At 37.4% G+C, this 12,171-nt stretch overlaps 1 protein-coding gene across 4 annotated transcripts in view; it reads right to left on the bottom strand.

Annotated features, from left to right (window-relative positions):
- TRAPPC9 (trafficking protein particle complex subunit 9) overlaps nt 1–12,171 on the bottom strand; it is a 442,295-nt gene that overhangs the window by 401,926 nt on the left and 28,198 nt on the right. For all 4 annotated transcript variants that reach the window (XM_085053644.1, XM_085053643.1, XM_085053645.1 and 1 more), the window contains 2 exons: nt 11,012–11,228; nt 8,746–8,889 (listed from right to left, as the gene is read on the bottom strand). In XM_085053644.1, the coding sequence (XP_084909770.1) occupies nt 8,746–8,889; nt 11,012–11,228 (361 nt within the window). The remainder of the gene's footprint in view (nt 1–8,745; nt 8,890–11,011; nt 11,229–12,171) is intronic.

Here is a 12,171-nt window from a genome sequence, read left to right on the forward strand (position 1 = left end):
ACTGGAAGTCAGCAGAGAGTATGAATCCCATTTCTTTAAGAAATCAGGCAACATAAATCTCTAAATAAACACAGCAGAGACTAATAAAATTCACTGTTTGATATAGCAAAGAGCAGAAACTACAAGCAAATAATTCATCTCTGCTACCCAGAGAGCTGGACGTGCTTTCATGAACAGACCATCATGAACTATATCAAAGAAAGTGACTCCATACACACAAAGGATTCAGTTATTTTCTGTGTAAACTTTAAAAAATAAGTTCTCAATTTACTACTAACTTTGCAGGAAGGGGGAAGAAGATAATATTTTAGACACAAATAAAAATAACTGTCTGTTAGAAGCAAAATGTTTCCTTCTTCTAAAATGACTGCCACAGAGGCAAAGAATGGGAAGAGACTGATTAAACACAGCACAGTCTTCTATTACAACATTTTAATAATTATATAAAAGGTGTATATGTGAAGTCCCAGCCAGTTTGCACAAAAATATTTCTAGTTAAAATTTTATGAAAAAACTGACATAGCTGAAGGCAGAGTTCATAAAGACACCATCAAAATTTCAGTGTTTAGCTCTCCACCATATCTCAGAATTCAGACGTCTGCATACTTTCACCACTAAAAAAAGTATATTTTGTACACACAGAATCAGTATATAAACTACTGAAAAACAATAATCATTTTTCTATTTTAAGTAGTACCAGGAGTCTTACCCTTACAAAAAGTGCAGTAAATTAGGCATAGATAACTTCCATAACGATAAATTAATTTAAAGACTGCTGTAAAGCTGCTTCTGAGCAAGGTAGGTTTTGTAAATATTCACAGATACAATGGCATAACTGTTAAGGCCATCACTTCTGATTCTGGATTTTGTGTGGAAGGAGCAGAGACAGAGGAGGGAAATCAACACACTGATTTCTGCAGAACATTTTCCCAAAAATACTGTTATGCAATGTCACAGGAATTTGGCCAGAAAGGTTTATCAGGATTCAAAATTTCAATGCCTGCTTGAGAAAAGAATGGTTAAAATAGTTTAAAAAACTGGAAAACTGTCTGAAAACTTAAAATGAAAACATGGCAGCTCTCTCTCCTAACATACAGTTGAGTTTTTCCATCCTTCTGTAAAAACATCTCTTCAGTATCACTCCTATCCTACTCATCTTTTCTTAGCACATCCAATCACATGCAATGGACATCATATGGGGAGTTCACTAAGGTGCATGGATGATCCATTTTTAAACTTGGGTATTTCTTTTTCCATATGAAATGCCAATTTCAATAGCAGCCCTGACTCCAGTGCCTTAATTTGAATTTAAGGTAAGAGAGCAGTATGGAGTCTGTTAAATGTCATTTAAAATCTATTTGAATTTTAGTAATATGGCACCTCCAAAAATAGCTTCCTTTGGTACAAAAAAATTAGCACTTAATAATAAAAGCACAAAATCTTCATGTCTTCATCTTGCCAATTAAAATAGATCTTCCCCAAAGGAATTTTTTTTGCTGGAATAAAAACTCTGCAATGTGCCTCCATTTGTACACTTGCATCTTTTCCCTCAATTGATTGAGGAAATGATCTTGAAGATCAGAGGTACCTAAATCAAGACAGGGATTTTTAGCTAAAGCTCAGACACTTCATTTTGTTCACAAGTGACCTTAAACAACTAGAAAACTTTTGTCATAAAAAAGCACTATTTTACTGTAATGATTGATCTGCTGTTTTACCTAAGAATTTGGCTATGGCATTGGCTGTAGCTTTTGTCTGTACCTCATTGAAACACAAGCCTAAGCAAAGGTAAATCACGTGTAAAAGACCTTCAGGTTTGTCTGTAATGCTAAACATTTGATTCACAGGACATTATTTTTTCTTTCATATAACATATGACTTTAAAAACTGTTGCTTTTCATATCTATGGAAACAAACTTAAAACTTTTCTTTCTGTTGCTATTTTACTCTGTTTCATTTATTAATTCCACTTCAGAAAAGAAAAATAAATCCAAGTCTAAAAGACATGTTTCAGGAAAATAAAGTACACCTTCTAAACAAAGCACTTTGAGCAAAGTTATTAAATTTAAGTCAGTTCGTCCCTAGAAAACAGAAATTCCAGAGAGATATTTTTAAAGGGTGGGGGTTTAAAAAAAGCAGCAAAAAGTGTTGCAGATAAAAAACTTCTGGAAGCAGGAACACAATAGTGAAAGTCATGGTACCACGATAAGAAAGAGTTAAGTGGCTTCTAAGGAGTTTCCTTCTATTTCATATACAATCTCCCAGGTCTTTTATACCAACCCATCAGAGTGCATTTACAGTCAGGCTTTTTAAATATATTCATTCTTACACCACACTGTGCCATTGCTATACATCAAACACAAGAGGTGACAAATCTGTTTAATTACATTTTTTTAATATATATACACACACATACACTTATTTATATATATGTACACAGGTAGGATATGACACTATGCTGAAGCTGTAAAATATTTCAAAGTAATGGCTAACAACTAGCAGGCTGCTATAAATATTCCCTGGTAATTATATTGAAGATTTCCATCTCCATCCTGAAATCAGTTAATTTGAATATTATAAGACCAACCAAAGTAGCTTCCTTGGAAAGGTTTATTGGTTAGGCAAAACCAACTTGAAGGTACTTTGTCAACTAAAATACAACACAGTGCATTAAAACCAGTCCACCAGAGTCAGTTAAGTAAACCTCACTTCAACTCTGAAGTTTACATCAAGGTTTAATTTGCATTATATTCTCTGTTCAATCTGATGAAAGCATCAGTTTTTTTAGGCCTTCCAATCAGTAACTTTTGCCTTTCTAAAAATTAATGTACACACTGTGGAGGATCCTAGGAGAAATGCTGCCTTAATGTAAATGCAGTCTGAAGTATTTTAAGCAGTGCAGCAGAAAAGACAGGCTACAGAGCAAAGCAGTTGTGTCTACATGACACCACTCTGGGGATTACCTGTGACAGGCAGCATCAGCAGACTTTCAAAGAGCAGGTTTCCAACACAGGAACTCTTATTTTCCACTCTCAAGTAACTTTACCACAATCAAGTCTACTCTAGAAAATCTTCGAAATAACCTTGGCTCAGCAACAAATTGTTATATTGTAATTTTTGCCAGTTTCCTAATAGCTCACAACTGTTTTGACAGGTGCTGCTTTGGGCTAGGGTGGAGTTAATTTTCTTCACAGTAGCTGGGCTGGGGCTGTGTTTTGCATTTGTGCTGAAAACAGTGTTGATAATACAGGGCTGTTTTGGTTATTCCTGAGCACGTCACTAGTAATCTCTTTCCTCAACACCCTAAACTCATTCACTTACTGTTTTCATCTCTTCTACTCATTAATTAACCAATTTACCAAAAGGTGCTGTTTGGTTTTCATGTTTTTTCTTTTAATCCAGGAACATTGTATTAACTAAATCACACTCATTTAAATGCTCCATCATTCCCTGAAAATAAGTCATGCTTCAAAGGTGTTCCAAGCTCTTCCTCATTTATCTCTATGAGAAAGGTGTTATAATGCACACAGTACTGAAGCCAAATTTACTGATCTCCAGAGGGATCCAAAGAATGGAATTGGTTTAACTCACCTCAAGAGAAGCATCAATGACCAGGGTCACTTAGTCAGTACTGAGACAGCCATAGAGGGGAATGAGAAATCTTACCAAGAGAATCACTGGCATGGTCAGGGTCATTAGAAGACTATGACACAGATACCTCAGCTGGAAGAACTTCCATCCCTCTTGAACTCTTAAAAAAATACAGCAATGCACTTGCCATTTGTAATTTTAAAGTGAGAATAAAAACAGTTGAATAAATTAACTGCAACTGTAGTTCAGCTGTTTAAAATTAAAATGCTTTTAGTGCCTTTGAACCTTATCTGGTACCTGAAATTTATTACTACTCATTTTACAGTTCAGATCACTCCCTACCATAAACCACTTCTAATTACACTTCAAAATAATTTCACAGATTTATTCTCTGTAGAGGAAGGACCAGCCTTGGAATCTTCCTTCCTAAACCGAAAACCTTGATGATCCAAATTCTCTGATACAGTTCAATCTTCCCTGAGTGTCTCTTTCCATACTTCAATTATCTTTGACTTCTGGCAGGCTTCCTGCTTCTGTGTGAAGTTATTATTTTTCAGGAGTTGAGCAAGTCACACCTCAAAGTCTTTTCTGGGCTTATGTCTTAATTTGTAATATTTATAATCTCGTTTCCTCTAACCTAAATGTGAAAAACAGGAAGGAAAAAGAAGAGCAGCATTATGAAAACAGGCAGGAGAAATGGCAAACAGAGGGGAGAAATGGTGAGAAATCAGCTCAAACTGAAATGAGCTGAAACTCCCAACAACTCTGGGATAGCTCTGTAAACATGGAGAGATCAGAAAGTCACAGCAAGACATGAACAAGAAAACAGGAGGCAGTGAGGTGAACAGGGAGTCACAAGCTGCTTCAGCAGTCCCTCAGAAAAAGATGCAGTTTTAAATCATTCCATGCCCTTAAGTTATTTGTAGGCTCATAGGCTACTCTTATCCTCTGCTCCAGTGAAATCCATTTAGTCCATCTCTGTGGGCAGATATAACTCACCAACTGCCTGTGAGGCTTCACTTCATTTTCCCAGGTTTGGATGGAAATTCAGGACAATGTCTTAAGTAAAGGTCTTTAGAAACTGAGTCTGGTCCTTACTGCTGCTTGGCAGGAGGGCTACAGAGGGTTAAAGTAATTTCCACATTCACATTTGGTCTAGCTGTCAATTTTCATGAGCCCAGTTTAATATTCTTCCTTACTTCCCATACTTCTACATAGCAATTTGAAATTTAAATGACACCAAGGGAATGCATATGCAATCTGTTCTATAAATAAAAATGTCTGAAATACTGCATAATTTCCTCTTCCAAACTGCAAGATCGAAAGACATATTTTAAGAGCTGTAAGACACCATGTCTGACATCATCAAATTACGCTCAGTCCAGGCTTAACCATAAATTCTGAAGATAAACAAGTTTTGGGGTTTCTTTCTTTAGATCAAGCTCATCACTTCTTTGCAAAAGGCACAACCTCACCCTGGCAGCTGACATCTCACCCATCACCTGAGCAGAGGACACTTGAAAGGAAAAGGCTCTGAAAGTGCTCTCAGGCTGCTGGTGTGAAGTCCCTCAGCTACCAAGAATTCCAAGCTGCCAAGGCATCAAGGTGTCCTGCCCAGCCAACTCTGACAAGTCCATCCCAGCTCATTTAGAGGATGTGAGGAACTGAAGCAGCCTTCAGCAGAAATTCTGGCAGAAGTTAGCTAGTTCGTTAGTTACAATGATCTCAGTACAGGCTGAAAAAAGCATCTTTTGGTAATATGCAATGATTTAAAAATCAACCACAGAGAGGAAGGACAGAAAGGCACACTGGGATGTTTTGGGAAGCACAGTTCTCTCCATCACCTACTGTCAGCTCAAGAGGAAAGGCATCCAAATCCCTGGTCAACAGATGAAAAATTTTAATGATAAATGCAGAATCATCTTAGAGTCAGTAGTTTAATTAGTTAAGTACATGACAGAGTAGTAAAGATCTCAGATGTAAAGGCTGTCACCTCACTGGAAGACTGGAAAGAACTCAAGTGCAAAAACAACCACAGGACAGGAAGATCTTGGCAGAACTACACTGAGAAGCACTGAAAAGTGCACATTATTTCCCAAACAACAAAATATATGAACCTTGAGGATGTTTAATGAACTAGCCCACAAAAAAAAAAAAAAAAAGAAATATTTAAAAAAAAAAAAAGGAATGGAAAACTGCTAGACTGCTAGTTTCATCCCCTGCTATGCATGTTGAGTGAGAAAAGGTCACCTCAGCACATTGAGATCTTTGCCACCAGAAGCAAAGAGCAGGAATGGCAGATGGAAACCTGCTGAATGTCTGAAAGAGCATGAGCTTGCAGGGGTGAGGGACTATTCTGGTCCACTTGAGGTGAGGAGAGGCAAGCTCTGCCTGAATCCACAACTGCAGGAAGGAATTAGGTTCTAAACATACTCCAAAGCAAGGTTAAAACACAAACGACATTAAATGTTGGGATCCAACATGATAATTCAACTTTATTTCTTTTTCATAAAAGAGGAAAGAAAATATAAGAGTATACCAAGAATGATGAGGAGAAGCACAGTAAAGGGGTCAACTACAATGTCTTTCAGTGACCTTCAAACAAGGTGCCTCATTTTCTAAAACAAAGCAGATCAAAGCTTTCACTTTCAAACCCCAAATCTTCCAAGAAGCAATGGAGAAACATTCTCTACTTTTTACTGGTTCACCACAGGGACATGCCCTGGTGAGTGGCTAATGTGTGGACAGTCACATGTCCTTAGCAGCTGTTTCCAAATAGTTCTGTGTTTAGGAAGGCCTCTAACAAATGAGCCAACTCAGAATTATTTGCACACAATGCAAGTTACAGTCCTTTTAAGCAGTATGAATATTACCAGTAAAGACCCACAGCAAAATATTGGCCTTTTTTCCAAATATCTGACATTACCCAATTCAAAATCACTGAGCCATACACACAGTTTTGTTTCAAAAAGCATTATGCAAAAGACAGGTTTAATTCCAAGCAACTTTGCAACTGAACATTTTAATTCTTATTTAAAGAAAGTGATTCTTAAGGACTTTTTGTTAACATTAAAACATAATGGCTTGAGATTAGAGGTTTTATGCAGAATTTAGTACCTCTTTTTGCTTAGCAGAAGACTGCATTTTACATATTTATGTAATTAAATAGCTTAATTTTAAATCAAATTTTAGCTTCCATGTTGTTAAAATAGTGACTGACATCTCCCATTTACTTGATGGTACTCTTTATTTAGATTTGCCAGCCTGCATGGTTAGAGATTCAAGTAAATTCAAGTAAACACAGACAAGTTGTATTTTAAAATGTGTCATTCAATTAAAACATCAAATTTTGTTTTAAACACAAACCAGTTTTGACTATGCATTTATGTTCCATTAATAGAAGTAAGAGCTTCTAATTAATAGATCTAGATTTCATTGTAACAAATAAATCTCATCTGCTGAATTTCTATTTGAAGAACAAACAAATCAATTTTTCTTTTTTCTGCACTCCCAGTATCCCAGCTTCAAGTGAACTAGCAAATGAACAGAATTAGATTAAGAAAATAGAAAATACTCCTTTTCCGAGAGAAAAAGGGTTAGAAGGTCAAGTTCCAGTGCCAAATGTTTAGCTTGTAACTGCCTCTCAGCTTCAAAGTTTTCACTTCTATTTCTTCTAAAAATCATCTGCAAGCTACCCAAACTTTAAACATAAAAATAAGATTCAGCAGATAATCAGTAACAAGCTTTAAAAATATGAAGTTTATTTAGGAAAGAACACGTTCAAGTAAAAACTGACTTTTCAAAAGAGTGAGTTTTCCTCCGCCCTTAGTTACTGGTGACTTGGTAACTTTCTGTGCAGCACAGAAAAATCGTAAAATCTGAGCACTCTTGAACTCCAATGCCACTGCACTATTTCTGTGTTCTAATTAAACCTTAAATTGGTTAAGAAAACCTGGACATTTCAGTCATGTGATTATCAGAGGAGAATACTAATTACATTTTTAACAGTTTATAAAGGGAACAGTTCACAGTAAGTAAAACAGTAACCTAATCCTCTGCCTTCAATTGTCTTGCTTCTGTCCTTTACTACAATTCAAGATTGAAAGGGTGTTGGTGTTTTTTTTTTCCTAATATTCAAACCTTTTTAGGATTAGGGATTAGCAGTATCACGGAGATGCAGAGTGGAAGATCTTAAAACCTTGTCTTCAGCACAGCTTTCCATCCACATATCAACAAAGTTCCACTGTAAGTCCTGGAAAATCCAAGGACCTTTTGACAGCAAATAAGATCTACAGGCAGAAAGCAGATTTTTTCCAGTTTATCAGTTCCTCTCCTTCCTCCAGCACTGATTTGAGCAACTAAAGAGGAGGAATGAGGCATACAAAGACCTAAAGTTGGCCAACAAAGTTCTTTGCTGCAGGAGTTACTAAGGGAAGACATTTGGCCATAACTAAAGGAGAGAAGAAAAGAAAGGAAAAAACATACACTTTTTCACTTCCTCTTTATCATAACCAAAGGAGTAACTGGAAAAAATGCACTTTTACCTAGCTTACTGAGAAGCAAAAACAATTTTTAAAATCTTTCAGCACTCTTGAAGATCATTGGTCTCATTAAGCTGGGTGGAAAACAAGTCTGTCTGGAATATTTTTCCTAAGAAATGTTATACAAACATTAAAATTCTTTCTTTTGGCTTTTCCAGGCAATTCTGTAAATCCTACATGGCCCTAGCCCACAGAAGCCTCACACACATCATTCCCATTTCTGAAAATCATCCACAGACAAGTTCACTGCATAGACAACCAGTGGCAAATTTATAAAATCCTCTTAAAATTTATTGCTGAATTAAATAAAAAAAAAGAAACTGCAGATATATAGAGAAACTTAAGGCCACTGTCCCAGTTAAATACTGTTTAATTCAGGTCCATCACATTCAGCTTCTGACAGTTAGAAACAGAATGGTTTGGGTTGGAAAGGACCTTATAGATCATGTAATTTCAACTCTCTGCTGCCTGATTACCATCGACAACACACAGAATTCCCCAACTTCCATGCTCTCTGTTACCTCTCAAATGAATTGTACTTCAAAACAGAGACACATTATTTGACTGTAGGTCAGCAGAAACTGCAAATAGCTCCTTGTTTAAAAAGTCCTACCTTGGTCAGAAAGGAAATCCAGCATGGTCTGGAGCAGGAAGGAGAGATGCCTGACGCACAGGGCAGGATTGCCCATCCTCCTGGAGGCAAAGACGAGTTCATGGAGCAAACGCATCTGCACTGCAGCCCAGCCCCGGTGAGCTCCTGCAAAAAATGCAGCTATTTAATGGATTTTAAAGCTGGAAGTCATCACAAACCCATGGATTTTGGTTTTCTTTATATGCTGAGCAGTAATTTTATGGCACTTGTAACAATCGCCCAGTGGAACTAGTGGTTAAAAAATCCCAATCTTGTACTCAACACAAAAATTAGGATTGTTGCATTTGCTTGACTATCTGAACATGAAATCAATTTCTGTTTTACATGCTTGTCTATTGATTAATAAATGTACCATTAAAATTCAGAAGATTAAGTTAACACTTCCCAAAAACCAAAATGATACACAAAACCTTTAGAGCTTTGTATTTTTTCTTAAATTCCCTGGACAAATTCACATGAGATTTCATAAAAAAATTGAAATCACAGAATCACAGAATGGTTTGGATTAGAAAGGACCTAAAAGATCTTCTTATTTTAAACCCCTGCCACGGTCAGGGACACCTTCCACTATCCCAGGCTGCTCCAAGCCCCATCCAACCTGGCCTTGGACACTTCCAGGGATGGGGCATCCACAGCTTCTCTGGGCAACTTGTGCCTCAAAACCCTCACAGGCAAGAATTTCTTCCTTATATCTAATCCAAACCCATTCTCTGTCAGTTTGAAGCCATTCCCCCTTGTCCTGCCACTCCATGACCTTGAAAAAAAAAATATAGTAATTCTTAACTCTCTTTAAAGATCAAGCAAGAGATATTTTCTCTAAATGCTTTCCTGGCCAATAAAAGCAATAAAACTCTAGAACACGAGGCATATATCCTGATTTTCAGTCTTAAAGTTTCAGACTATGAATTACTTCATATTTGCAGAGTATCTGTGCTAAGAATAAATAGATCATCATAACCTAACCTTCCTTTCAGAACCATAATATGCAGCACTCTTCATGAAGCTTAACCTGCTTTTAGTAGTAAGCAACAGCAATAACTTTTAAATAACAGATATTTCAAGATGTGCAATACTTCACAAACTTCAACAGCCTTCCTTGTACTATCACCCATCAGCATTTGGCAAACTGTTTTAGGAATATTTACTGCAACCAAACCTTGAGAGTTTATATTTTGAGAGTCTCATTATTTTTCATGTGTGAAATGTCATTTCTATCTTAGAGTTTACACTGATATTTCCATATGTCTCGAAAAGAGACATTTTGGGGGTAAAAATCAGACAAAGTATTTCAGTGCAACATGAGGGTGAAATAAAATGAAGGTGAAGTAAAATGAAAGATAAACACCAATCATGTCATTTTTTTGCTTTTTTAATCATCATTTTTTATTTTTAATCATCATTCTTGCAGAACTCTTCACCCAATCCAGTCCCACCCCAGGCCATTGCATATTTTTCCCAGCACATTCCCAGACTCTTTGCATCTTTCCATCCAGTCCACTTGGCATTTTCTACCTCCTCCCACATATAATTTCTTTGACTGATAATTCACACCAGTTTAAAAAACCATCACTAACCATCCACAAATAAAGCTCAGCCTATCATGTGCTGCTCCTCTCCTGCAGCTACAACATTTAGGGAATGATCCCAAAATGCAAGGTTTTGGAAAGGTTCACTCAAAAGGAGCTCCCAAGCAATATATTAGGTGTCTCTGATCTCATTTGTGGGAAAATGTGACATATTTGACCTTATTAATTACATTATATGTATATGTGTGTGTCTATATACAAAAATATGTAAAAGGATTTTTAATCTTTCATGATAAGATCAAACAGCTACAAAACCAATATAAATACCATTTCTGTTCCATCTGAAGGCAAAATATCCCAAAATAAAATATGACATTTTATGTACCGAGAAGGGTATTATCAAAACAGAGACATTTTTGAAAAACATAAGAAACTAAGTTTTCTTAAAACATAATTATTTCCTGCAAACAGGGAAACACAGCAATACATTCAGCATTGGCTGAAATGCAGAAATTTGAAATTATTGGAACAACACTACAGAAAAGTAAAGGTACAGTGTTAAACAACTGCTTTATCTGCTGGAATTGGTTTCAGATTGGTAAATAATTTGGGTTCAGTGTGGAATCTCTCAAGGAAAGCAGTTATGGAAAGCCACCAAGTGCCCACCTGTGACAACCCATACTCTCCCTGGGGACACTGACCTTTGCTGAAGTCCTGAGGGTCCAGGGAGAGGCTGTAGCCAGGCAGAGTCTCCAGCAGCAGTTTGTAGCAGGCCCTCCAGCCGGGCTCGGGGATGCTGGGCGCTGCGCACTGCATGGCCGCGATGCGCTTGAAAAACGCCGATTTGCGGTGGAACCCAATGCGCTCGTACAGCTCCGAGAGGATGCTGTAACGCTGGATCTTCTCCTCTTCTGAGAGCTGCAATTGCAAGGGAAAAGAGGAAAGGATGGGTTTTTATCAGAAATTTAAGTGTTGAGTTTTAAAAAACAAACAGGAGGGGGAAAAAAAGTAGCAGGCATTGGCACAGCAGAAGGCCAGGGATTTGCACACAGCCAGGCATGACAGCTTCTACAGCCAGGAAAAGTTAAGCTTGGTTCAACTGTTAACAAAAACTGCAAAGATGGAGATCTGCAGCTTCAACTTTATTTGTCAGTGGTACGAACAAGTAAACAGTCAAAACAGTCAGTAACAGCTAAACAGCTCCACCTTGAATGGAAGATGTTTAACACGATATTCGTGTGCATGAAAGGAATGCACAAATATACCACTTCCAAGATTTATTGATTCACTAAGATTTTCATCCCTTTAAGATTGAATCTAATCTTGAAATCTCAGGCTAGGAAAGCAAGAAACTACTGTCTCGATTTTTATGTCTCTAATCTTGTAAACCACAACATTTTCATTCCGTGAAACTGTACTCTGATTTACACACTGTGAGACTGAATCACAGAATGATAAAATTATTTAGGTAGGAAGGGACCTTAAATATCATCTTGTTCCACCCTCCAGCCATGGGCAGGAACATATTTTTCTATCCCAGATTGCTCCAAGCCCCATGGGGCATCCACAGCTCCTCTGACAAACCTGTGCCAGTGCCTCACAACTGCCCTGCAGGAAGCAAGTTTTGGAGGGCAACAGTGAGTTCAGTGTGAGCTTTTCCCAACAAGGTAAAAAATAATGTGAAAGGAGAAAACATCATAGAAATACACAGACCCAGACTTCTTCACTGAGTCAAGTATTGGCAGAGGCTGCCCAGGGCCATGGTGCAGTCACCATCCCTGCAGGGATTTAGAAGACATGTAGATGTGGAACTTGGGAGTATGGTTTAGCGTTAGGCTTGGCAGTGCTGGGTTGGTCTTGA

Source organism: Lichenostomus cassidix, chromosome 2 (genome assembly GCF_008360975.1).
Source record: "Lichenostomus cassidix isolate B80296 chromosome 2, HeHo_3.0, whole genome shotgun sequence".
In the NCBI taxonomy this organism is placed as follows: domain Eukaryota; kingdom Metazoa; phylum Chordata; class Aves; order Passeriformes; family Meliphagidae; genus Lichenostomus; species Lichenostomus cassidix.